Genomic DNA, 26,818 nt, shown 5'->3' with positions numbered 1-26,818 from the left:
GGTGCTGCCTGGCTCAGCCGGCGCCCCGGGCAGCAGGCTCCGAGCGTCCCGGGAGAAGCTGCGGGCTGGGCTCCGCCGGGCGGTGAAGCCCGCGTCGGGAGGGCCCCTTCCACGCACTGCCGGCCGAGCTCGCTCAGGTCCGCGCCGCCCGGCCGGCCTCTGGCCCCGCTCGGCGCCCGGCCGCTCCCTAGGACTCGGGTCTGGAGCCTCGTCGGCGGTGGGCGGGGCGGGCCTGCAGCCCCGCCCCCACTCGCGGCCCCTGAAACCCAGCGGCCGACAAGCTTCAGTCCCAGAAGGGAGCTGCTGTCTGAGGAAGAAACTGCATCTTCACTCGCCAGCCACGAGAGGACCTGGGGTCGCGCTGGGCGCCCGACGGACCCTCCTCAGGGACCCGCCTGCCCCACGCCGCCCGGCCCTGCCGGGCCCTCCGCACCAGGTTCCCCAGCCGCAGCCTTACCTGCGGGCTCCAGAATCCCCAGGGCTTCCAGAGGATGCTCGGGCCACCGACAGGGACCTCGGGGCAGCAGTGAGGGGGGCACGCGGCCCCCCATTCAGCTCCTGTCCTCCTGTGCCAGGGGCTCCCCCCGGGTACGAGCATGGTGGTTTTCCCTTGGAGCCCCCTGGCTTGGTACGTCTGAGAAGATGCCTGCCATGAGGCTGTTCACTTGCTTCCTGCAGCTCCTGGCTGGGCTGGCGCTGCCTGCTGTGCCCCCCCAGGTAAGACCCCCACCCCCCAGCCTGTCTTCCCTGATCTTCCCACCCCCGGCACTGGGAACAGGGGGCTCTGAAATCACAGACCCACTCCCGGGAGCAGCACCTCCAAGGATGTCCACACACTTCCCAGGAGCCAGGCTGGACCACGTCGTCTGGGAGGAGTCCGCAGGCTGGGCTGTCCCAGACCTCAGCTCCGGGGTCTGTCTTGGCGGGGGCAGGGAAGCCACAGGGAAGGGAGGGAGGTTTCCTGTCTGGCCCCTGGAGCCCTGGTGGCTTTGCTAAAAGCATCTCTCCACTAATCCCAGGCGGGTCCCTGGCCTTGTGGTCAGGGTCGAGGCCCTGTGACCAGGCAGGCGCCCCCAGGACCTCTGACCTGGCCTGGTGGAGGGAAAGCCGGCTGAAAAGACTATTGGTGGGGAGGCTGGGCCCTGCCCCCACCGAGGCTCCAGGCTGAGCCCAGGGCTCCTGGGTGGGCTGGGGGCAAGACAAGGGTCCCACTGTGCCCTCTTTCCCGGATGGGCAGCCGGAGGTCCTGAGTGCAGGGCCTGGGGAAGTGAGCAGGGCCCTTTTCCCAGGAGCTGGGTGAGTCTGGCTGTGAGCCAGCTTGGGCAGTGAAATCCTGACAAAGCCAATGAGCTCCCTTCCCACTGCGCTGTCCCACTGCCCTGGGAGTCCCAAGCCCCAGCCCAGAAGTGGGTGGGCTGGGCAGTTCCGCGGGGCGGAAGGGCCATACCACCCGCCACCCGCTTGCCTGCTGCAGGGCTGGTCAGAGGTGTCACTTTACCGGCAGCACCGGCTCCTGGCGCCACCCGCTCCAGCGCCTCGGCTCTCACCAGCTGATCGCCTGCCCCTGGGCTCTGGCACCCAGCCAAGGCGAGCTGCACAGGGCCCAGCAGGGCTGCCTGGGGGCTGGGTAGAAGGGAGACCCCAAAGGATCGCCAGATCTTTGGGACAGAGCAGGCAAAAGGTCTCCAAAAGCTTCCAGCCTCCCACCCTTTCCAAATGAGGAAACTGAGGCCAGAGAGGGGGTGGGGGGTGGGGGGTGGGGCCCACTGGGGCCCACCCATGGGGCCCACCCATGGGGCCCACCCAGGGTCCCCTGAGTTTTTCGTTGCACCTGGAAGGAGCCAGCTCTGAGACAGGGCAGAGTGTGTGCAGCGGGTGGGAAGGAGCTCAGAGTCAGAGGGGCCTCTGTGATCTTACCGACACACTGGGCCCCAGAGCACAGAGGCCCAAGGTGGTCCCCTCATCTCTGCACCTTTCTGTCCACAGCAGTGGGCCTTGTCTGCTGCGAACGGCTCCTCAGAGGTGGAAGGTAAGCTGCCTGGGCCCAGGGGGCGGGGGCGGGGCTGGAGGGGCGGGGCTGGAGGGGCGGGTGCGTGGCTCGCCAAGTCCTCACCTCCTGGGCCTCTGCAGAGGATGGGAAGGGTTGGCATGAAAGGTGGGTGCAGGCTGATACTAAGTTGGGGAGAGTCTGCAAGCTGGCTGATGCCCTGGCCGACAGAGTTGGCAGGGCCTGAGAGATCCCCCCATTGTGACCCAGAGGCCTAGAGAGGTGTCTTCCTGGGCCAGGGTCACCCGGCACACAGAGAGCAGGGCTGGGGCCCGTCTACCCAGGATTCGTCAGGTTGGTGTTCATCAGAGCCCCTTCCCAGCATGATGTAAGGGGGCAGATGGGGTCTTGGAGGGCAGTGCAGGCAATGAGTGCCAAGGGCCAGACTGGGGGTCTATGAGCTGGATGCAGTGGGCCAGCAGTCAGGAGGACCAGGGAGGGGCAAGAGGACCTTCCCAGCAGCCAGCCCTGGAGGAGCTTCAGGGATCTGACGAGGCCTTTCCATTGATTATAAACAGACAGAATGAGTTGTGCCTTCCCTGGCCCCTCCACTCCCCACCCAGGGTTGCATCAAGAGGGAATCTTCAAAGGGAGAGACAATTTGCCAAAGAGACATACGTGCAGAAGGCAGGAGGCCCATGCCAGGCCCCCTGCCTTGCTCCTCCCTCCCTGCCTCTCCGAGACGTGCAGCCAGGCCACACACCACTTCCCACGGAAGAAAGGGAGCATGTAGGGACGTGCACACGCACACGCGTGGTGACCTCTGTGAGCTGGGAACACCCTCCCTCTACTGCCTGGTAGCCAGCCTCTCCTGGGCCTGGCCATGCTCTGACGGCTGAGTCCCAGGCCCCTTCGGCACTGAGAAGGTGGGGGTGGTAGCAGACATCGATTTCATTGATATCCTCTCCCTCCCCCTGCTTGCCCTCTGGGATTGGCACAATATTATGCTCTCTGGGATTTGGAGAGAGACCCATCACCTATCTCCACCCCATGGCCTTTTTGATGCTTTTAGTATATTTCAGATAACAGCTATCAAAGAAGTCTGAGCCTCAGTTTCATCATCTATAAAATGGGAGCATTAAACTACATGATATCTAAGGTTCTTTTTCTCAGATTGTAGGATTCTCTGACTCCATGGAGGAGATACAGGAGTATATATCTCCCAGGGACCCGGGTGAGGAGGGACCCGGGAAGTGTTGATCCATTAGGGCAGCTCACCTGTCATCCTGATCAATTAGGGAGCCTGTATCATGACCAGGGAAAGAGCTTTGGACCCCAGTTATCAAAATCCTGCAAATGCCATCCCCTCCTAACACCAGACAAGAGACAGAATGGTCTGTGCTTTGCAGCCACAGACGTTGATTTTTTACTATTACTATTCATGGTAATATTATCAGGCATTTACTATAACTCTGTGCTGACCACAAGCTGTGAATTAGGAAGGCACTCGTATTCTCCACGTTTTATAGATGAAGGCTCTGAGGCTCAGAGAGGCCCTTGGGATCACCTAAAGCCTTGGACACGCTTCAGTACATGTGGCAGAGCTGGGGCGCGTGGCACCGAGCCTCCCCACGGCTCACAGCTGAGCAGGCGTTGAGCAGGGTGTCCCCTGCCGCAGGCTGGGTGTGTGCCCCGCCGGTGACCACCAAGAGGATACCTGCTGGGCTCGGGCTGGTGGCCAGTGGCTCTGCCCAGCCCAGTCCCCCCACCCTCCCAGTGGGCCCCCCAGGAGCTTGCTCTCAGGATGAAACACTTCCCATCTGGGGTCTCCTCTGTCCTGGGTGGTAGGCAGCTGGAGCCAGATGGGAGGCTCGCCCAAGGGCTGGCAAGAGAGCTGAGAGCCCACTTTTGGCCCCGGGAGCAGCCAGGTGCCTGCCTCGGCCACAGCCTCCCGTTCCTCTCCCCCCACCGCGGCCTCTGAGCAGGTCTGGGGCCAAAGGAAGTGCTCTCAGGAGCCGCTGAGCAGAGCTCTTTGCTGAGGGGCTCAGCCCACAGCTGGGAGCGGTCACAGCACTCCCTCAGCCAGCCCCTCGCCCAGCCCCCTTTGTTTCTCCCACACACCCCGACAGCAGCCCCAGGAATGAGCTGCCCCCTTTCCTGGTGGCTGCCAGGTAAGCCAGGCCCAGCCCACCTCCTTCTCAGCCCTCTCCCACACCGTCCGCCATGAGGCCCAGAAAGCGGTGGGCTTCAGGGCCCTGGAACCTGGGTCCTGTTGCCGCAGTCTGCATGGTGGGTGAGGGGAAAGGAAATCCCTTCTGCCTCCTAGGCCCTGCGGCTCTGCTTAACCTGGCGGTGGCCCCATGGCCCAGCTGGGTGGAGTTTGCTTGCGGGATGGTAGGGGGACGGGGTGCCCCTTCTCTGCTGCTCTCCCCCTCCCTGATGGCTGGTCCCGGGGCAGGACCCTGAACCTTCTGTGGCACTTTGGCAGCTGGCTATCCCTCTGCTGTTATTTATGTTTTCCAAGGCAGAGATTAAATGTTCAGAGTTGTGTAGTGCTTATGAAGATTTTAGACTAAACACGCACTCACAGAGTTACAATAGGGAGGTGCTCCTCTGACCTCTCCCTGCAAAGGCTGGCTTCCCTGGGGCTTTGGGCTGCCTGGAGGAGAGGGCCTTGTTTCCCACTTGGGTCCAGGGAGAGTGACCCAGTGGCCTGGAGAGGTAGGATCAGGGAGGTCTCTGGTCTCCCTCCCATCCCTGGGCCCAGCCCTAGTGCCCCCTAAGCAGACAGGGCAGAATGGAGCAGCAGACGCCCAGATAAGCACAGTTTATTGCTCTGTTGCCGCCTCAGCCAGCTCCACGTGGACACACTGCCTCTTGGGTATTTTCCACCAGCTTGCAGTCTTTCCCGAGGGCCTCTGCTAGGGCTGAAGTTTATTTTTCCTCTGAGATTACCCTGAGACTCACGTCCTCGTAGGCTCAGTAGAATGGACTTCAGCCCCTTCTGCCTCCTAGGAAGGGACATGGAAGGTAGTGAGAGGCTGCTAGGAGAGGCCATTGCTCTAGGGCAGAGGCTGCAGGGTCCCCAGGTGGCCCAGCTTCCCTGTCCTCCCCCACCAGCTGAGGACGACCATCAGGTACAGGGCAGGATGACCCAGGACTGGAGATGTGTCTCTGCTCACGGTCTCACAGCTGGGCTGGGTTGTGTGCACAGAATCACAGACTGCCTGTCAGAGCTGGGAGAGTCCTTAGCAACCATCTATTCCCAACCTTCTTCTTTTTCCCCAGCTGAGGAAACTGATATACCCATAAAGGTGAAGTGACCTCCCCAAGGTCACACAGCCAGTGTAGGGCCAGGACTAGGAGCCAGGTTTCCTGGCTCTGGCTACTCACTTCCTGTGAGCCTCTGTTTGGGGCCAGGCCCCAGGCCCTCCCCTGAAGGAGCAACGTTTTTTGAGAGACTCCAGATCAGCCCCCAGAAGATCCTGGTCAAGACCACCAGGACATCGTGGGGGTCAGGGATGTCCCTGATAATCTTCAGCGAACTATCATCTAATCAATCAGTAATTACTTAGCCTGTGTTTACTGGGTGCTTGGGTCCGTGTCTTCAAGGAGCCTCAACTTGCTTGTAAAAAAGATAAGAGCCACCAGTGACAGAGATAAGGCAAGCCCTTGGGGCTGAGTTATGCTCAAAAAAGGAACATCTGTTCATGCTGGACAAGTAGGAGAAGGCTTCGGAGAGGAGGAAGGGAGGCGGGCCTGGGGAAGTGGGTAGTGGGCTTTATTTGGTTAGAAACGAGAAGGGGGCAAGGAGCATGGACCTTAAGTGGGAATTAGGGTGATGCGGCCCCGAGCTCTCACGAGGGTGGCCTGACCGAAATGGAGCACGGGGATGGGGCACGTTGCTGGCTGCAGTCTTGGCCACCAGGCAGAGGAGCTGGCCCAGAGTGGGGCAGGAAACAAGGACTAAGGGGAAGGCTAACCCTCCCTGTGGGACTCTGCAAGCCAATCTCGCGGAACTTGCAGAACTGACTGTTTTCTGCCGATTCCCCAAGACTGAGGAAGCACCAGGTCAGGGCTAAGAAAGATCCAGAGGGCCTGGGGAGCTGCCAGAGCACACTCCTTGAAGCTTCAAGGCACCGAGGCAGATGCAGGTCCCTGAGTTGAGAATAGAGCTGAGAGCTCAAGACACTGAGAAATTCCGTTCCACTGGGATTTCCATCCGGCAGACGAGTTGGAGGTCCAGCTGTCATCCCAGAGGGATCACATCAGGAGTTCAGAGCAGGGGGAGCTCACATAGGCTGGGGGCTTCCTGGAGGAGGCGGTGTGGGCTGAACCTGGGAGGACCTGCAGGGCCTGGACTTCAAGGAGCAGGCCCCTCCGGGCCTGACGCACCTGTCTGTGCCTCCTCGCAGTGGTGCCCTTCCAGGAAGTGTGGGGCCGAAGCTACTGCCGGGCCCTGGAGAGGCTGGTGGACATCGTGTCCGAGTACCCCAGCGAGGTGGAGCACATGTTCAGCCCGTCCTGCGTCTCCCTGCTGCGCTGCACGGGCTGCTGTGGCGATGAGAACCTGCACTGTGTGCCAGTGGAGACGGTCAACGTCACCATGCAGGTAAGGAGGCTCTCCTCCGTGTGTCCGGGCCTGCCCCTCTGTCCACGCGCTGCTCAGAGGGCCACAGACCCTGCCCCCGAGCAGGGACCTGGAGAGGGAAGGAGGGCAGGCCAGGGTCACAGGACCAGAACTTATGCCCAGGCCCATCCTCTTGCCACAGTGCCCCTCCTTCCTGAACCCCTGCCCCAGCTTTGAGCCCCCTCACCTCCTCCCTTACCAGCTTTCTCAGCCTCTGGCTCAGCCCTGCCCCAGGACCCAGGATATCTGGTTGAGGTTGGAAAAGAAATCTGTTCGGATTCAAGATGTCCCTGTTTATACCAGGAGAATTTGGTGCCCTGAGCTTTCTTACACACTCGCACCCACAATGTTTTTTTGTTTTTTTTGTTTTTTTTAATTTTATTTATTTATTTATTTATTTATGGCTGTGTTGGGTCTTCATTTCTGTGCGAGGGCTTTCTCTAATTGCAGCAAGCGGGGGCCACTCTTCATCGTGGTGCGCGGGCCTCTCACTATCGCGGCCTCTCTTGTTGCGGAGCACAGGCTCCAGACGCGCAGGCTCAGCAATTGTGGCTCACGGGCCTAGTTGCTCCGCGGCATGTGGGATCTTCCCAGACCAGGGCTCGAACCCGTGTCCCCTGCATTGGCAGGCAGATTCTCAACCACTGCACCACCAGGGAAGCCCCCCCACAATGGTTTTTTGAGCACTAGTTGAATAATGCCAAGCACTATGCTAGGTGCTTCAGAAATGTTACCTCAACATTCAATCCTTGGAGCCAAGTGATATTCCCATTTCACAGATGAGGAACTTGAGGTTCAGAGATGTTATTTCACTTGCTTAGCAGGTGGAAGAGCCAAGCTTTGAACATAGATCTCGCTGCCTCCAGAGCAGGGGCCCCTTTCCTACACTATTGCTATGCTGGTGGCCCTGGGACGGGAGGGACAGGGGCCTCCCTCAGCTCCACATGCAGGCGGGAGGGCTATTTGCCCCACACTCAAAGCGGAATTAGGGTGTGTAGTCCAAAGGCTGGTGGGAAGTAGGGAGCCTGGTCCTCATCCAAGGGAAGGCTGGAGGGAGTATTGGAAACCCACAGGCCACCCCCAATCCAGTCACCCAACCTTCCTCTCCCTGCAGCTCCTGAAGATCCGCTCCGGGGACCGGCCCTCCTACGTGGAGCTGACGTTCTCTCAGCATGTGCGCTGCGAGTGCAGGTGGGTCCTTGGGTGTGGCAGGGACAGCCCCCACGAGCCTGGCAGCTTCAGCCAGGGGCTGCCCGTCCCTGCTTCCTAGTTGAGGGAGACCAGGGAAATCGGCGACCAGTGGCGGCTGCTTGTGTCTCCCCATCAGCCGGTTTTGCCCAGGGAGCTGGCCCCAGCAGCTGGAGCACAGCTGCTGAGAAACCACAGGGATGGAGGGAGCCAGGGTCTCTCCCAAACTTGCCAGGCTCAGGGCACGCCATCTCCCTCCTCAAACTGGGAGGCAGCTGCCACGGCCGTGGAAGAAGTGACTGGACTTAGTTATAGGCCAGGCTGGTGCCCACGGGAGGGGTCAACTGGCTGAGGCGCGCAGAGATGGACAAGCCCTGGTGGGAGGGAAGGGGCAGAGGGAAGGAGCTTTCTTTAAAGTCGCTCCCCCACCTGGAAGAGCCTGTCACCAGCACATCTTGCTGCTGGTGCCCAGGGCACTCTGAGCATTAGTTACCAGGAGCAGCAGGCCTGGCACTGCCAACCAGGCTCAGGGAAGAGAGAAATGGGCTTAGGTGCTCTCCTGGTACCCCTGGGCCATAGACGAAGGCACCAGGCAAGAGGTCCTGAGCCCTATCCTGGGGCAGAAGAGGGGGAGGACCACCATTTATGGTGCATCTCCTCTGTGCCTCGCCGCGCACTAGGCACCTGACTGTGTTTTCTCATTTATTCAATAAACATCCATTGAGCACCAACTGTACGCTACTCACTGTCCCAGATACTTGGGATACAGTGGTGAGCAAGATAGACCAAGTCCCAGCTCGCCTAACAACCCTAGGAGATAGGTACCATTGTCATCCCATTTTACGGATGAGGAAACTGAGGCTTGCTATGGTTACGTGATTTGCCACAGCTAGTGAGTGGACCCCAGCCTGTCTAACCCCTAAGCTTGCCCTTTTTCTTGCTACCTCTCGTGGCCGTTACCACACTCTCCAGGAGCCCCAGTACTGCCCTGGGCTTGGTCCTGCCTAGTGTCCTGGGCTCTGGCCACCCCTCTTGGACCTGTACCACTGTTAGAGGCCCTGCCCCAATCTGTTTCCTCCTGTCCCCCCTTGCCAGGGCTTGGCCATATAACAACAGTTCAGTAAGAAACCCTCACGGGCACAGTGCTTGAGAGTGACCTTTCACCTTCCACATCACCTTTGCCCTCACAGCCTCTCTGTTGGGGCAGGCAGATGAGAAGACTGAGGGTCCAAGAGTGTCTCTGACTGGTCCCAGGTGGCAGAGACACGAGCAGGCAGTCCCAGGAGGCGCTGGTACGCTGCCCTGGCTCCCAAGGGAGATGGCCAGCCTAGGGAGCCTTCCCGGACCTCAAAGCTTGCTGTCACCGCGCTGCCCCACGCCCCCACTCTGGCTCCCAGGGGAGACTGAGGCCCTGTCCCCTTCCAGAGGGCTGGGCAACAGGGCCACCTTTCTTCTCTCTTCTGGGTCAACAGCCACAGCCCCCGGAGGCAGAGCCAGGACAAGCCTGGTGACTGGGGGGCTTTCAATCAGCTCCCCTCACCCCACCCTTCACCCTGGCCCCCTGCTCTTGCCTGCACCGTCACACATCCCCAGGGTGGGGGGTGGCACGATGTCCATCTGACAGGTGGCCTTGCCCCTCATTCACTGTCAGCGAGGAAACTCCCAGAGGGCACCGTGGGAGGAAGGGCAGGTGTGAGGGAAGGAAGTGAACAGAGAAAGGCAGCAGAGAGCAGACTCATTCCCCAGATTTGATGCCAAGAGGCAGAGGAGAGCAGAGGGTGTGGAGAGGACCCCCAAGAGGGTATTTCACACCTCTCTTGGTGGGGTCACCAGAGGCTAGCGTGGGAGCGGAAGCCCCCAGGCCTCTGGGCATCTCTCCCTAACTAGCTCCATGCTACCCCCTAGTGGCTTCAGCGCCAACTACAGGACCAACGCCAGTGATGTCCGAGGGGGCTTAGGCGGGCAGGGAGCCCCCGCTTACTGCTTTCCTGATTCTCCCCTGCTCCTCTCTGTTTTCCCAGGCCTCTGCGGGAGAAGATGAAGCCAGAAAGGTAAGCAGCCTGGCTGGGGCACCGGGCTGTTCTCAGGCCTGCCAGCCCCTGTCCTAGCATGGGGGCCCCCAGCCACTCTGTCCTGACGCTTTTGGCTTATTACAGGAGGAGACCCAAGGGCAGGGGGAAGAGGAAGAGAGAGAAGCAGAGACACACAGACTGCCACCTGTGAGTGCGCGGGGGGCCCAGGGATGGCAAGGAGGCTGGGCCAGAGGGGAGCCCAGCCCTGCCAGCAGGGTCAGTGGTCGGGGAGGGACAAAGCCAGTGGTCGGGGGCCACAACCTAGAGATTCTAGGGCCTAGGAAGCCTCAGGTGAACCAGGGCAAGAACCAGGAAGCCTTGCTTCTCGTCCTGGCTTAGCTCTAAGTCTCTGTGTGGCCTTGAGCAGGTCACGTCACCTCTCTGAGCCAAGTTTTTCTCTGTGTGTAGAATGAGGGGTCAGGGGGTCCACCAAGCATTCAGTCGGTCTACATTTACTAAGCACTTACTGTGTGCCAGGTACGTCAGTGGGCAAACCAACAAGATTCCTGCTCTTACAGGGCTTACATTCTAGTGCTAAAACGTCCAAAAACTCAGCCAGGGCTACCTCCTGGTGGCCCGGGGGAAGGTGTAGCCCCTCACCGGCTCCCAGACCAATATTTCTTCCACCCTCCCAGGGAGCCTTGGGGTCCACTCGCTTCCCTTTCCCTCTCCGTGTTACCTGCCCATTTGGCTTCACATATGGAGGACTAGGCTGGAGTCCAAGCCTGAGTGCTGGGAGAGCAGGATTAGAGAAGGGAAAACCCAAATCTGTGAGAGTAAAGAGTGAAAATAAAGTATTCCACATGCACAGTAACTCAGTCACACCACGGTTCTCCTTCAGGGCCTGTCTCCTTCCAGCAACAGGACTCAGGAAATCATTTCATGCCATGGGACTGGGGCTGACCAAGTCCTACCCCATGAGCCCACCCCTGCACGAGCGGAGACCTCCATCCCACTCTGTGAAGATAGGAATGCTGGGGAGGATTCTGGGTGGGTCCTCTGCAGGCACATGGCCCTAATTTCTCCCCTGGGCCCAAGCAGCGACTGGGGGAGGAGCTGACAGTGAAGTCAGTGCGGGGCTCCCCAGCTGGGCAGCCCCAGATGGAAAGCGTCCTGTCCTCTATCTGCTAAGGCAGCAGTCTTCAAACGTTTCATTCGGGAATCTCTTGAAAGAAATTCAAAAACTCATGCGCTCCCTTGTTCACTTTTAAGTTGACATTGAACTTTTTCATCAAAATTGTAAATAGTTGCAAAGGATGTAACTTCTGGCCTATCATGAATATTAATATTTTAATATAAAGCCATTAGATCACTCTCCAAATGTATCCCGTGGAATAAGCCATCCTAATTTAATACTCACCATCATCCACTCTTAAAAACATGAACAACGGCAACAACAACAAAAAAATATGAACACTCTCCTTTAATAGCTGAATATTTCCATTGCTTCTTTTTTCCTTGAACTTGTCTTTCCATTTTACTTTCCCCACAGAATTTCAGCCTAATGTAGTATTTTTTAAATATTCAAACGTCTTTTATGTATCACCTTGTCATATTTATCTGCCACAACAATGGTATATAAGTTTGAATTATTTTAAATTTCCTGTGAGCAGAAAACTCGAAATTAAATTTTCTCTTGGAATGAATTATCACAATAATTATTAGTAGTAACAATTGATCAAAACAGCACAAATACATCATATTTTACTAGATGCTAAACGCAAAAGTACAATCAATCTTACTGGGAATGCATCTCAATGAGATGGATGCAGCTATTTCTTTTCAATTAGTTAATGAACTCAGTAACGAATGTTACCTCCTGCCAGACTGAGGCAGGATTCAATAGTAATTCCATTCCTGTGCATCGTTTTTTATAGATGAAAAGACTGAAAAACCATGTTCACATAAACACGTAAATGGGACTGGATGTCACTCAATCACTTGAACTCCTTCCAAGTTGTTTGCCAAAAACCTCAAGGTGATCTGCTACAAAAATTACTTCTCATGACAGATTAACTGACAATTCGGTTAAGCTGTTCTTCAATTTTGTTGAAAGCAGACTTGGAAACCACCCCACTTGCAACACGCTTGGTTACCCAGCCAGTCACCATATTTCCTTTCTCAACGCCTACAACAATGTCTCAGATGGTTATTTTATTCAGTGTCCCCTCGAATCCTTTTTACCTTGGGGAAAACTACTGTAACAGGACTTAGAATGGACAAGATGCTTCCTTCCTTCCTAAGGGAGAAGGACAACTGGGAACAAGATGGTGGGAAGCAGACCTCAGGTGGGGAAGATGGGGGAAGCGGACCTCTCATGCAGACAGTTTTCAGGCAGAGTACATGGGAAGGCTGAAAACGAATTCCTTTAAAACCATCAGTACATACACCTTGGACAATCTTCATGTACACCTAGGGGTTCCCATATCCTCGTTTGAAGACTGCTGTCCCAGAGTATGCAAAGGCATTGGTGCATGGAGCCAAATTGCGTTCAAAGTAGACTTCGTCTCTGACCAGCTGTGTGACCTTGGGCAAGTTTCTTAACCTCTCTGAGCCTCAGTTTCCTCATCTGCAAAAGGATGATAGTGCCTTACTCATGGGCTATTGTTAAGGGTAAATGAGAGAGTGCTTAGCGCGGGGCTGGGCACCTGGGTGCGTGCTTGGTGAAGGGTAGCTCCTAGCTGCTTCTTGGCCTTGTGCAAGCAGAGATCCAGGCTTCCCGTGCTCCCTGTCCAAGCTTCCCGTGCTCCCTGTCCAAGCTTCCCCTCTGGGTTTGTCCCCCCTCCCATAGGAGGGACCCCACCCTCCACACTGGGCTGATACCCCCTTTCTGTGTTTGGTCTCTGGCAGGTGCGGCGATACTGTTCCCCGGAGGTAACCAGCCCCTCGGAGGAGAGAGACCCCACACCCGGCTCGTGTATTTATTACCGTCACACTCTCAGTTACCTCCCTGCTGGCACCTGCCCTCTATTTATTAGCCAATTGTATCCCTGCTGAATGACTCACTCCCTCCAAGAGGAGGGGCAGGGAGGGACAGGACCCTCAGGAATTCAGTGCCTTAAACAGAACGTGAGAGAAAGACAGAAGACAGACCCATGTGGCTTCAGCTTGGGAAGAAGCAAGATGTGTGGCTTTGTGAGGGGCAGGCCAGTCCCCAGAGGCTCTGGGGGTCTCCAGGGGGCTGGAGAGGGAAGGACTGGAGACCCACCGCCTGCCCCCCGGCCTTGGGCTCTGCACGGACCAGCAGCCCTTGCTGGGGCGCTCCCGGCCAGGGTGGGAGTCGGGGAGCTTGCTCCCAGTGGCCCTGCTGGGAGGGTGAGCAGGCAGCAGCTCTACCCCTGGAGATCAGAACGTTCAGCTCTGGAGAACAGTGGTTGCCTGGGGGCCTTGGCCGCTCCTTGTCCCCTAGGTCTGGCCTCACATCTTGCCACTGCTTGTGCTGGGACATTGTTCTTTACGGCTAAGGCGTCACCATCCTGCCCCTCCCAGGGACACAGGCCAAGAGTGGCCCCAGGCTGGACATGGAGCAAGCTGCCCCCGCGTGGCTGTTTGACCGCCAAGCCAGATTCTCTTGAATAAAGTATTCTAGTCTGGAAACAGCTTTCCAGGGGAGTGTGTCTGCCAGAGCAGCGGGCAATAGCAGGAAATGGAAGCAGGACAGAAGTAAAAGGGACCGTGGGCTCCAAGGCTGCCCGGGGGTAGCTCCAGCCTGCTCCTGCAGCTCCCTGGGCATCTTCTCCCAGGTGCTTTAGGCACAACCCTGAGGCCCGCTCCTCCCATAATGAGGGGTTCCCAGGATGGAGGCTTGGCCCCAAACTTGGGAGGCCCTGACCCCAGCCCCCCCGATCACCCTCAAATTCTAGAGCCCAGTCCCCTTCCTCTCCCCCCAGGGCCACCCTATACCCAGCCCAGTGCCCGGCCCTCAGGACCTTGAGTGAATGGGGGCTCCCAGGTGCCACAGATTGTGGCCCCGGGAGACTGAACTGCACCACCTCCAACCCACTCTGGCTGCTGAATGCAGGGATTGGCAGATGCTGCCTGATCTCTTCCTCCTTTGACCTCCTGTCTTTCTCTGTCTTCCTCCTGAACACCTTGGTGTGAAATGAGAAAAAAATGCTTTTTTTTCTTTTTTCAATCCCATACACTTACTCTCTGATTCCCTTCTGCCTTTGACCCACAAGATGTGTTCGTTTTCCCGCTGTGTTTTGGGAAGGGGAGCTCCCTGCTCTCTCTAATTGCAGGCTGCTCAGACAAAGCCACAAGGCCCGGGGGCAGGGGCCCACCCCAGGCTTTGGAAGGAAGCCATGGACGGTCCAGTGAGGTAGGTGGGGTGGGGAGGCCCTGCTGAGGCCCTTGGTGGTCTGTTCACCGAGGCCTGGGCCCCCCTTTAGGACAGTCTGGTCAGAATGTGCTTCTGGCTGGTGATCACAGAGTAGGGGTGGGCCAGCCCCGGGGGACACGCTTTGCAGAAAAAACACACTTTCTCTCCAGCTTCTCCACTCTTGGGCTGTACGCATTCCGAGCCGTTGCCTCTGAGGGACTGAGAACTGAGAAGAGCACCCTTCCCCCTTAGGCTCTGACGTGGCCCCAGGGACCCCACCGCAGCCCCTGCAGCATCTCCAAGGCTCTCAGATTCACAAGACACCCGCATGGAGGTCTGCCTCCCCACCCAGACCAGCCACCTCTGTAGAGAACTAGACGGAGACCCGGGGAGCATCCAGAGGCCAGAAGCAAAAATCTGCATCCGTGGGCAGAGCCTCACAGCAGGAGTCAGTAGGAAAGGAGCTGACTGGTCCAGCTGACTACACTGGCCGTCCTTTCAGATCATTTAGGACCTATAAGGCCCTTTTCTTTTGCTCTTTATATACTTGTGGAGCCCCACCTGTGTACCTGACACTGTCCTAGGCACCAAGGACTCAGTGGGAAATAAAACTCCCAGGACCTGCTCTCATGGATCTTGCATTTAGTGGAGAGACAGACCATAATCGTGGGTTAAGGATGTTGGGTGGACTTTATTCTTTTTCAAATTGGAGACTGGACCATAACTTAGGAAAAAGGGGTCTTGAGTATCCCACACTCTAAAACAAAGAAGAAGCAATTTGGGGCTGGACACATCCGCCTATAGGATTTATTAAGAGATGGCTGAAGTAATCCTGCTAGGCTCAAACATCACCCAGCATCCCCTTCCTCAGTCTCCATAAGCGGAGGACCAGGGAGGGGGAAAGGAGAGAGAGGGAGGGGAGGTCACCAGAGACCTGGGTTGCTGGCCCCTTCTCCTCCTCTCCCTGGAGCTGGATTTGTCATTCAGATTAGCCCATGTGCTAGCTGGCTGGGAGTTGGAGGAATGGAGAACTGAATAGTGAGTGACAGAGGATGGGGAGAGGGGACACCTCAGGACCTCCAGCAGGAGTTTCCAGGGGGACATGGGGGTAGGTGAATGGCCATGAGCCGCCTTTCCCGTGTTCTCCGCAGAGGGATACGTGCAGATGAGGAAACCCCAGAGGCTCAAGGCTGTGGACGTAGGGTTGGGGCAATAGCTGAGTGGGGGTGTCGGGTATAGATCTGGAAAGGGAACACACTATGGAGCAGTGCGTGGGGTAACCCTGCAGCGCACCCACACGAGAGCCGGCATCTAGATGCCTGTCATACGAGGCACATTCATAGCTGGACAAGAAATGGCCACAGCTAAGAGAAACTTTCCCCTGATTTCTCCTTCCCGACCCTGTGAAAAAAGAGAAAGGGACTTTGGCAAGGAAAGTAGAGAGGAGTACAGGGGAAGACTACGCCTCTTCCTGCTCTCTTGAGCCAAGTCCAGGCCCTGCCCAGGGGAGAGAAAGAGGTTAGTCTTAAATTGGATGGACCAGCCTAGATGGGGCTGGACCTTTAATAAATTAAAGTGACAGGAACATTAGAAGATCTGCCCAAGATGCTATTAAGAAACAGGAAAAGGAGAATCAACATAGTTAATCTAGAAGCAATGTTGAGAGAAAGAAACTGGTTTGTTTGTACTCCCACGGTTTTCTCAATAAGCAATTTATACATGTAAACAGAGAAATTAATGAGAAAATGTCTTATTGCCAGAATACGGTTCTGGCATAGAGATGGCCCTTCCTTTGAATCTGAGTTGACCTGGGTCTGCTTTGATCAATAGAGTATAGCAGAAGGGACTTTATAATCGTTCCAAGTCCTTTAAAGAGCACTGGCAGCTTCTGCCTTGGTCTCTTGGAACCCTGGGCTGCCATGTAAGCAGTCCAACTATTGTGAGGTCACCATGTTGGAAGAAAGCCCAAGCTAGCAATATAGATATGTATAGATATGTATAGATATGTATAGATATGTATACATATGTATACATATGTAGGCAGGGGTATCAGCCAGCCTCCAGTTGCTCCAGCTCCCAGGCATTACAGTCATCTCAGCTGAAGCCCCAGACCCCATAGAGAAGAGAGCGAGAAGCTGTACCCACTGTGCCCTGTTTGATTTCCTAATCCGTAGAATTATGAGATGTAATAAAAACAAAGTGTCTGGGGGCAGTTTGATATGCAGCAATAGGGGCTGAATGGAAAATAAGGAAATGTGATGAGATAGCGTCTGGGGAAGGTTCTCTAGACCAGGAGGTCACGGAAGGCCTCTCTGTGGAGGTGACATTTATGGTGAAGTTATGGTCATGTGAAGATCAATCCAAAACAGGACAAGAGCCCTTTGAACCGAAAACACAGCTGATGCAAAAGCCTAGAAGGAATCCCAGTGTGGCTAGAGAGTGATGAGTAAGGAAGGAAGGGCCAGGAGATGTGATGTTAGAGGTAGGCAGATCATGAAGGGCTTTGCAGGGTAAGGAGTTTGAATTTTGTTGTAATGTGGAGGGAAACCATTGGAGGGTTTCAAGCAGGGGAATTAAGTGACATTACATACATTTTTGAAAGATCACTCTGCCTTCCATGCGGAGAACAGACTCTAAGGGCACAAGACCAGAGGTACAAATACCACCTAGAAGGCTATAGCAAATCCAGACAACCAATTATGGTGGCTTTGTCTAGGAAGAAACACATGGGATGGAGAGAAGTAGAGTTTGGTCTTAATTATGCATGTGGGCTCGTTACCCGGATCATTCATTCATTCATGAACATTTTTTGAGTCTACTAGGGCCAGGCATTTTGTAACAGATACATGTGTGAAGGGGCAAAATATGTTAGCACATGAAGGTCTTTCTAGTGTCCCCACTTACTAAAGAAAATCCCATTCTGGAAGAAATAAGGATAAAGAGAGAGGTCTTAGCTGGAAAGACTAAGTTGTCTACCTGAGAACTAAGAGAGAGAAGGCACGATTCTGAGAGAGAAATAAAAGATGTCAGGGCCAGAGCTAGAGAAAGAGCTTGGTGCTCTGTTTGGAGCTTCTGATGATTTAAGACAGCATGGAGAGCGAAGGAAGGGTTTGGGGAATGTTGCTACACTTCCCTAATGTTGAAGGCCCTAATGTTCTTAGGCAGAAACCGAACCCAGTGAAACACCTGGATTAGCTAGGATTACACAGAGATAGCTAAGACATTGTCTCTGCTCCTAGAAAAACTCGTCAAAGGAATCAGATACGCACAGGTGATCACAACAGAAGGAAAGAAGGCCACGTAGCTTCAGCAAAGGCAGATGGAGTGCTACTAAAGAAATCTGAGCTGAGCTGATTTACCCATGGAGAAAATCAGGGCCAGCTTTGCAAAGTCAGTGACATTGAGGAATAGGCAAGCCTGAGTGTGGGGAGATGGCTGGGGAAGGTGTTCTAGGTGGAGGCAACCCACTAACAAAGACCCAGAGGTGTAAAAGCCGGGGGATTTCCAATGGTTCAGTGTGGCTGATGCTTAAGGCAGGTGCAGCAGAGGAGTGACGGATAAGGCCAGAAGGTGGGCTGGGCCCCGGACGCCATCCTCGGGAGTCAGGACTTTGCAAAGCAGTGGGAGGCACGGAGATGTTTTAGGCAGGAGGGTGACATGATCTTGGAATTCCAGGCTGAAAGAAAATTTACAAATAATCCATTTCCACATCCTCGTTTTGCAAATGAAGAAGCTGAGGGCCAGGTGCGTCCAAAGCCATGGAAGTTAAGTGAGTCAGAATTTCACAAGTGACCAGTAAGTGACAGGAATGGAATTGAATCCAGATCTGAATCCAAAACCCGTGCTCTCTACCCCTCACTGCATCATCTCTTCTCAGGCTTGAGCGCAGAGGAGAGGAGGGGAGGAGAACTGTGTCTGCTCCAAACCTAAGAAACAGGCCAGACATCTGCGTGGTGGGTCCACAGAACGGCCCCTCCGCACACTCTGGTGGGAAACGAAGGCTCCAGACAGGGCGGTGACAGGACAGAGCCTTGGTGTGGAAAGACGGCTCTGTCAGCACCGGAGGCCAGCAGCTGTTTTCCTAGAGAAGGCTGACCCTTTCCTGAGGGAAGCCTGGAGTGCTCTCCCTCCCCCGACGCTGGCTGTGACTGAGGCAGATGAGGGACTGGTCCCTGCCAGCCATCTGTGGATCCCACCTCACAGGCCGTGGGGCTCCAGGCCAAAAAGATAGTGTGTTTCTAGCCCCTGAGGTAGCTTTTTACCATGGCAACCACCAGGCAGGACAGTCCAGCGGCAAAGAGGGTGACAGCTTCCCCACGGAGCTGGGCACCCTCCCACCCGCATTCCTCCCACGAGAGGGCGTTACCTGGGTGACGGGCAGAGGCCCTGCGGCCATACTGACCTTCCGTCGAGGCACTTTGGAGAATCAGCCCCTGTCCTCACTGGACTCGGAAGAGGAGAGTCCCCCACCGCCAAGCCCCCATCTCTAGGTCTTCCCCTTCTTCTCTCCCATCTAAGGCCCCGGCTCCCCCCGCCCCCCAGCAGTCAGCCCGGGCCCCCCATGAGTCATCGTGTGGGCCACTCAGCAACAGGAGCCTCTGTGCTCACACAGCCAGGCCAGCAGCCCCGGTTGTTTACAGACATGTAACCGCCTGACGCCCCCAGCGGGGGTCTGAGGTTTAGACTGTAATGATGGTAATATCCGCCCCTCCTTGAGCTCTTTATCCCTCCCAAAGCTGTCCCTGCCACAGTCCTCTCTGGAAGCCTGTGAAGTCTTTTCATTTGCCAGACAAGCTGGAAGGAAGTACTGAGAGGGTGAGAAATCTGCCCGAGGAATTCCAGCCCCAGAGTCTCTGGAGGGTCCAGGGGCCTGACAGCTGGCCGCGGCTGCCACACAGCGAGGCAGAAGCTGAGGCCTCGCAGGCTCTGATCGGCTCGTGGACCCCGGGCCAGCCCTTTGGGGTCATGGAGGTCATCACTCAAGAGGGAGGGCCCAGTCGGAACCTGAGGGTAGGGGGGAACCTGAGGGTAGGGGGGCGCCCGGGAGCTATGCCTCCCCCTCCCCGGCTCAACTGGGAATACAACTTCTCACCAGACCTGCGGAGGTAAGGAGGGGATAGGACTCTTCTCTCGCAACCAAGTCCTAAGTCCAAATCCAGGAAACTCTGGGTGCCTTTGGGATCCTTCTTTAGAAACCAGTCCTGGCCAATCAGGATTAGCTCCAGCACAAAGGCTCCACCTGGGCTGTTTCACTGAGACCCTTCATCTTCATGTATGTGTAGAATGCCCTGCCATCTCTTCCCTTCTCTTTCTTTCTCTTCCCATCCTCTTAGGAAAAGATGGATCGTTATGTGGCTAGAGTAACAAGTAACTCTGAGCACCAGTTATCCACCCGGCTTCTATGACCACTTGTTTCAGTAACCATGCTCCTGGAACCGCGCGCTCCATCAGTCATAGCCCGCCCTTCAGAGAATAACCAGTCAGCAGCAGCCTCACTCCATTGCCGGTGCTTCTAGAGCCAAGGGTCGACCATTCCTAAACACTCTGAGAGTTGACCCATTGCTGAACTCCACGCTTCCCCAAAGCCTATATGAGATTACCTCTCCGACTTGCTCAGAGAAGGCTTTGCAGGTACAGCTCTCTTAAGCAAGCAGTACACTCAAGACTCTTGTTTCTGTTAGTGAGCGGTCACATCTCCCTTTAAAACTTTGCCCCCCACCCAGATATTTCCTATAACCTATCACAAATTCCTCCAAAATCCAGAGAACGAGCAATACATTTTTTTCAGCTTTGGTATAAATTTGGCCAAAGCTGGGACCAGAAGTGCCTTCCTTCTTATCCCTCTGCCCTCCCCCAACATTCCAGCTCCATCCTGGACCCACATGGAGCAAATGAACCTCTCTTTTGATAAAGTGGATCACTTCCCTTGGCATAATTTTTGGCATGTTGCATTATGTCAAAAGACCCCCTCCTCCTCCCACCACCAGGCATGAAGACAGGGAGAAAGGAGGAGGTGGAGGAGACATTCTGATACCAAAATGAGATCGTAATATACTCATTATGTTATCACTTGCTTCTTAGACTTAATATGTTGTAGACATTCCCCACAACAATAGATATTCTTCTACGATATACTTTTTTAAGCACTGAATTGCTTTGCGTCACTTGGATATCCCGTAATTTGATTACTTGATCTGTTGCTGGATATTTAGTTTCTCTTTGTTGTTGTTGTAATAAACATTGCTATGATGAACGTCCTTGTGGATATGTCTTTGTGTGTAAAAGTCTTTCCCATCATAAAAATAACAACAGCAGCCGGAATTAAACCCAGACTTCAATGGCACATTCACCCTCCAGGGGCCTCCCTATCCCAGAGTTGTGCTTCAGATCCATGTGTTTTGAGATTTGTCTATATTTTCAGTCTCTTTCTTGGCATTTCTACTCACTATCATAACACAGCCCTGCAAAAGTGACTCCAGCGATTTCCGTGGTGCCAACCAGCGTGTCCAGTTTTCATCTTACCCAACAGCACACAATATTCTGAGAATTAAACTCTCAGTCCTTTCCTCAGCCTACAAGCCTCCATGAGGTCAGACCCCTGTCCACCTCCCCAACCTCATCTCAAGCCATGGCCCCTCTTTCTCTAAAGCATAACACACTTACCTTTTCTTAGTTCTGGGAATTTGTGGTGCCCCCCTCAGGGCCTTTGCTCATGCTGTTTCTTCTGCCAGGAAATCTTTCCACCCTCCCACGCCCAACTCCTTACCCTTGCTGACTAATACACATGCATCATCCACAACTCAGCTCAAAGACACTTCCTCAGGAAAGTTTCCCAAACATCCCTCCCCATCCAACTAGGTCTAGCCCACCATGAAAGGCTATGGAGCACTGTCTACTTCCTTGTAACATTAATCACTATATCCTGAAAAATAATTATATAATTTCATGTATATATATATATTTCATATGTAATTTTTAAAAATTAATTTATTATCACAAATAATATACGAGTTTACTTTGCCCTTTAAAAACATAGACCATTACAGGTATTGTAGAGCTTTATTTGACCACTACCCAGCTCCTCCCCCAAATCTCGCTCCCTGCCTTCCCCCACTTCCTAGATTACACCACTGTTATGAGCTTACTGTGATCAGCATAGTGGCTCAGAGGTTGGGTTCTGGAGCCAAACTGCTAAGATTTGAGTCCCAGTGTTTGCTCCTACTTCCTATGTAACCTTAAGCAAGTTACTTAACCTTTCTCTGCTTCAGTTCTATCATCTGTAAGCTATGGATTAATAAGAGTAATTAATAGTGTAGGATTAAGATTTATATGAGATGTTCCATGTTAAGTGATTGGGATAGTGCCAGGCTCATAGTAAGTGCTGAATAGATGTTAGCTATTACTGTATGTGATAGTTAATTTTATGTGTCAGCTTAACTGGGTCATGGGGTGCCCAGATATTTGGTTAAACATTATTTCTGGATGTGTCTGTGAGAGTGTTTCCAGATGAGATTAGCATTTGTATTGGTAGATTCAGTAAAGCAGATTGCCCTCCCCAATGTGGATGAGCATCATTCAATCCACTGAGGGCCTGAATAGAACAAAAAAGTGAAAGAGGGGAAAATTCACTCTCTCTGCCTGACTGATCTGGGACTCTGATCTGAGACTTATGCCCAGTGTTCCTGGTTCTCAGGCCTTCAGACTCAGACTGGAACTATGCCAGCCTTTTCTAGGTCTACAGCTTGCAGACATCAGATCAGCAGATCATGGGACGTCTCAGCCTCCATAATTGCACGAGTCAGTTTCTTACAGTAAGAAATCTATCACCTATTTATCTATCTATCTATCTATCTATCTATCTATCTATCTATCTATCTACTGTTTATCCAACCTATTGGTTCTGTTTTTCTGGAGAATCCTAATACTCTATAATATATAGATCGTATATAGTATTTTTGTGTGTGTGTAGTTTAAAAATATAAATATAGGGACTTCCCTGGTGGTCCAGTGGTTAAGAGTCCACCTTCCAATGCAGGGGACCCAGGTTTGATCCCTGGTCGGGGAACTAAGATCCCACATGCTGTGGGGCAACTAAGCCCGCGTGCCACAGCTACTGAGCCCACACACTCTGGAGCCCACGTGCTGCAACGAAGAGCCCTCAAGCTCTGGAGCCTGCGTGCCAGAACTAGAGAGAAGCCCGTGCGCCACAAAGAAGAGCCTGCATGCCGCAACTAAGACCCCACGTAACCAAAAAAATAAAATAAATAAATAAAAAATAAATATTAAAAATAAAGGACTTTCCTGGTGGCGCAGTGGTTAAGAACCCGCCTGCCAATGCAGGGGACATGGGTTCAATCTCTGTTCCGGGAGGATCCCACATGCCGCGGAGCAACTAAGCCCGTGCGCCACAACTACCGAGCCTGCGCTCTAGAGCCCGTGAACCACAACTACTGAGCCCATTCACCACAGCTACTGAAGCCCGCCCACCTAGAGCCCGTGCTCCACAACAAGAGAAGCCACCGCAATGAGAAACCCGCGCACTACAACGAAGAGTAGCCCCCGCTCGCCGCAACTAGAGAAAGCCCACACGCAGCAACGAAGACCCAATGCAGCCAAAAATAAATAAATAAATTTAGAAAAAATAAATACATAAATAAAAAAATATATAAATATAAATGGCATCATATGGCAGGTAGCTCTTAGGAACTGACTGTCTTTACTCAACAATATGTTTTTCAGGTCTTGCATGTTCGTACACATAGATTTAGTTCTGTTTCATTCCTTTAAAATGCTGAATAATAATAATAATTCAATATATGAATATACCACATTTTATTAATTCATTTCTACATTGATATTTCACAAGATATTAAATTTGGAATTTTTTCCAATTTTTTAATATTGCAGGCAATGTTGCAGTGAATATCTATATATATCCTTACGTATCTTGCAAGTGTTTTTTTTTTTTAGATTAAATGTCTAGAAGTGGAATTGATAGGTCATAGATTATGTGTATTTCCATTTTAAATAGTTCTGATAAATCACCCTCCAAAATATACTAATTCACATATCCCTCCCCACCAGGAATATTTAAAAGGTGATTTCTACCTGAAGAACATGCTGATATTCTTTGATACTTTCTTCTAAAATTTTGAGGTTGTTCTCTTTTTTTAAATTTAGAATTTTAAACTTGAATTTATTTTTGTATAAGGTATGAGGAAGAGATCAATTTTTTTTCCTTAAGTCAATTGTCCCAACACCTCTCATGAAGAATTCATCCTTACCCCACTGGTTCAAAATGCCTTCTTTATCTTAAGTCAAATCCCCTAGATGCGTGAATTTTTTTTTTTTTTTTTTTGGGACTCTAGTCTATTCTTACCTATTTATGTGTACCAACGTCACCTCTTTTAAAATAGAGCCTCTTTAGATCTGGTAAGGTGAGATCCTAACCCCCACCATTTGTTTTTTTCCAAGGGGCTATTGTTGCACATTTTCATATACTGTGTAAAATCATCATGAGATATTATGTATCTGTATGTCTGTGTGTTTACTACTGTTTTTCTCCATTAGAAAAAGAGCTCCAGCAAGGCGTTTTTGTTTTATTTTATTTACCACCATGTCCTTACTATCTAGAACAGGGTTAGGCCCATAGTAGACACTCCATAAGTTTTTGTTAAGGGAATGAATAAACATATGGATTTTAGAAGCATCCTGTCAAGTACTACAGAGTCCTTTTAGTATTTTGATTGAGATTGCATTGAAGTTTTAAATTATTTTGGAGAGAATCGACATCTTTACAACGATAGTCATTCCATTATTGAACACAGCATGTCTCTCCATTTTTTGTGACTTTCAATTTTATTATTTCCTCCATGAAGGTCTTATATACTTCTGATTAGTTTATTCATAAGTATTTCATAGTTTTTGTTGCTGTGATGAATGGGCTTTTAAAATTATTATTACATTTTCAAATTGTTATTGTTTATATATAGAAAAGCTCTTTTGATTTGTAAATATTGAACTGTTCTAACTCAATAATTGTTGCTCTGGGTTTTTTAGGTGGGTAATCACATTATCACAAATAATGGCAATTTGGTCTCTTCCTTTCCAATCTTTAAACCTCTTCTTTTTTTTGTTTTGTCTTGTTTGTTTGTTTGTTTACATCTTTATTGGCGTATAATTGCTTTACAATGTTGTGTTAGTTTCTGCTGTACAACAAAGTGAATCAGCTATATGCATACATATATCCCCATATCCCCTCCCTCTTGAGTCTCCCTATCCCACCCCTCTAGGTGGTCGCAAAGCACCGAGCTGATCTCCCTGTGCTATGCAGCAGCTTCCCACTAGCTATCTATTTTACATTTGGTAGTGAATATATGTCATTGCTACTCTCTCACTACCTCCCAGCTTCCCCTTCCCCCCACCCCGTGTCCCCAAGTCAGTTCTATTCATCTGCGTCTTTATTCTCTTCTTTGTTTTTAATTTCTTATCGTGTTAGTTGTAACTTCCAGTATATTGTTGACGAGTAGAGGTCTTGGCTTATTTCTGACTGCACTGGGGTATCATTCAAGATAGGTCAAGGTTTGCTGCAGTAACAAACAGTCCCAAAATCTAGTGGCTCAACACAATCAAAATTTATTTCTCACTTATACCTCATATTCAACACAAGTAATGGGTCTGGGAGGGGTTCCTTATTGTTATTTCTCAGAGACTCAGGCTGAGGGAGGCTAAGCACATGGACATGTGCTTCCACAATCACTACGGCAGGAGGAATTATGTACTGGCTTTTGAAGCTTCCACCCTGAAGTAACTGCTGTTCTGTCCACTGACATTTCAAAGCAAGTCCCATGGCCAAGCCTAACTTCCAAAGGGGAAGGGAAGTGTGATCCTTCCATATACCAGAAGAACAGCTGGACTGTGGGAATGCTTCTCATGCTCCACCGTTACACATGGTGTTTGCTCTAAGTTTCTGGTAGATAACCCTTTATCAAGTTTAGAAGTAAGTGCGTGAGTTTGTTTAGAACTTGTTAAGTAAAGAGTTTGTCCTTATCATGAATGAGTGTTAAATTTTATCAACTGTTTTTATGTCATCTGTTTGATGTGTAAATGTTGTTTTTCTCCCTTAATTTGTTAAGGCATTTATATATGCTGTTTCTTTACCCAGAACATTCTCCTCCACTGTCCTCTTCAAACAGTTTTCCTGGTTAATTCTCATTCTTTAGAGCTCATTCACTCATCCAGCCAATACTGATTGAGCAATGCTATGTGCCAGATGTTGTTCTAGGCACTTGGGATACATCTGGGATACATCTGGGATACAAAGCAGATAAAGGCCTTGCCCATGTGGATCTTACACCAGGGGGAGGAAAGAAAAGAAACGTATAAAATAAATAAGTAAACTAGATAGCATGCCAATAGTCTTGAGTACAACAGAAAAGAAGCAGAGCAGGGCAAGGGAGAAATGGAGATGTTGGGAGAGTGTAGTCAGAGTAGGTCTTTCAGGACATCAGGGCAACGACTCAAAGCAGGGGCAGAGTTTCCTAGGTAGGTATCCAAAAGCAGACTGTTCCAGGCAGAGGGCAGCAGTGGGGCAAAGGTCCTGGGGTGGGAATTGCCATGTGGGTTCTAGAAGCAGTGAGAATGTTCCAGGACTGAAGCTGAGCGAGTGAACCTGGTAAGGGATGAAGCTGGAGAAATAGTGGAGGAGGGTGACCGTGAGGGCCTTAGAGGTCATAGCAGGGCCTTTGAGTTTGTTTTTTTTTAATACTGTTTTTTTTTGTTTTTTGTTTTTTTTTAAAGGTTTTATTTATTTATTTATTTATGGCTGTGTTGGGTCTTCGTTTCTGTGTGAGGGCTTTCTCTAGTTGTGGCAAGCGGGGCCACTCTTCATCGCGGTGCGTGGGCCTCTCATTATCGCGGCCTCTCTTGTTGCGGAGCACAGGCTCCAGACGCGCAGGCTCAGTAATTGTGGCTCACGGGCCTAGTTGCTCCGTGGCATGTGGGATCTTCCCAGACCAGGGCTCGAACCCGTGTCCCCTGCATTGGTAGGCAGACTCTCAACCACTGTGCCACCAGGGAAGCCCGCCTTTGAGTTTTTCTTGGACTAAGATGGGAGCCCTTGCAGACTTTTGAACAGAAGAAGGACAGAATCTGACTGTGCTTTGAAAGGATCCCCCTGATGCAGTGGTGAGAACCACCTTTAGGGTGGCAAGGGTAGAAACAGGAAGACAGGAGGAATCACCTACAATAAATCAGGTATGAGATGAAGATGCTCCTACAAGAGTCACAGCAGTGGAGGTGGTGAGAAGTGCTGAGATTCTGGATACATTCTGAAGGAAAAACCATGGTGATATTCTAATGGATTAGATGTGGAGTGTGAGAAAATAAGAGAAGCCAGGATGGCTCCAAAATTTTGGCCTGAGCAATGGGAAGGATGGAGCTGGAAGAGTGGAAGAGGCTTTAGGTGGAGAAGGTTTCAGGTGGGGGAGGATCAAGAGTTCAGTTTATTTTTCTTTTTCATTATGATAATATTTTATTGAGATAAAATTCACATATCATAAAATTCACCTCTTTAAAATGTGACTTCGATGGTTCTTAGAATATTCATGAGTTGTGCAACC

At 52.0% G+C, this 26,818-nt stretch overlaps 1 protein-coding gene across 3 annotated transcripts; it reads left to right on the top strand.

Annotated features, from left to right (window-relative positions):
• Positions 1-281: 281 nt before the first annotated feature.
• PGF (placental growth factor) lies at positions 282-13,722 on the top strand. 3 transcript variants are annotated; one of them, XM_057543640.1, is made up of 8 exons: positions 282-717; positions 1,987-2,029; positions 6,403-6,599; positions 7,732-7,808; positions 9,827-9,856; positions 9,962-10,024; positions 10,719-10,867; positions 12,728-13,721. In XM_057543640.1, exons 1-8 carry the CDS (start codon positions 643-645, stop codon positions 12,853-12,855), a joined length of 762 nt encoding a protein of 253 aa, XP_057399623.1. In that variant the 5' UTR covers positions 282-642; the 3' UTR covers positions 12,856-13,721. The 3 variants fall into 3 exon arrangements, with proteins under 3 accessions (XP_057399623.1, XP_007184531.1, XP_007184532.1); XM_007184469.2 differs by lacking the exon at positions 10,719-10,867 and having other exon boundaries at positions 12,728-13,722; XM_007184470.2 differs by lacking the exons at positions 9,962-10,024; positions 10,719-10,867.
• The last annotated feature ends 13,096 nt before the right edge of the window (positions 13,723-26,818 follow it).

The sequence above is a fragment of the Balaenoptera acutorostrata genome, chromosome 3 (genome assembly GCF_949987535.1).
Source record: "Balaenoptera acutorostrata chromosome 3, mBalAcu1.1, whole genome shotgun sequence".
NCBI classification, from domain to species: domain Eukaryota; kingdom Metazoa; phylum Chordata; class Mammalia; order Artiodactyla; family Balaenopteridae; genus Balaenoptera; species Balaenoptera acutorostrata.
This window is presented reverse-complemented; position numbering and strand designations above follow the sequence as displayed.

Excerpts from the sequence above, each read along its gene's own strand:
- PGF (XM_057543640.1), top strand. The coding sequence starts at position 643 with ATGCCTGCCATGAGGCTGTTCACTTGCTTCCTGCAGCTCCTGGCTGGG. Across the intron at positions 9,857-9,961 it reads GAGAAGATGAAGCCAGAAAG|GAGGAGACCCAAGGGCAGGG; the intron begins GTAAGCAGCCTG and ends GGCTTATTACAG. Across the intron at positions 10,868-12,727 it reads AATGCTGGGGAGGATTCTGG|GTGCGGCGATACTGTTCCCC; the intron begins GTGGGTCCTCTG and ends GGTCTCTGGCAG.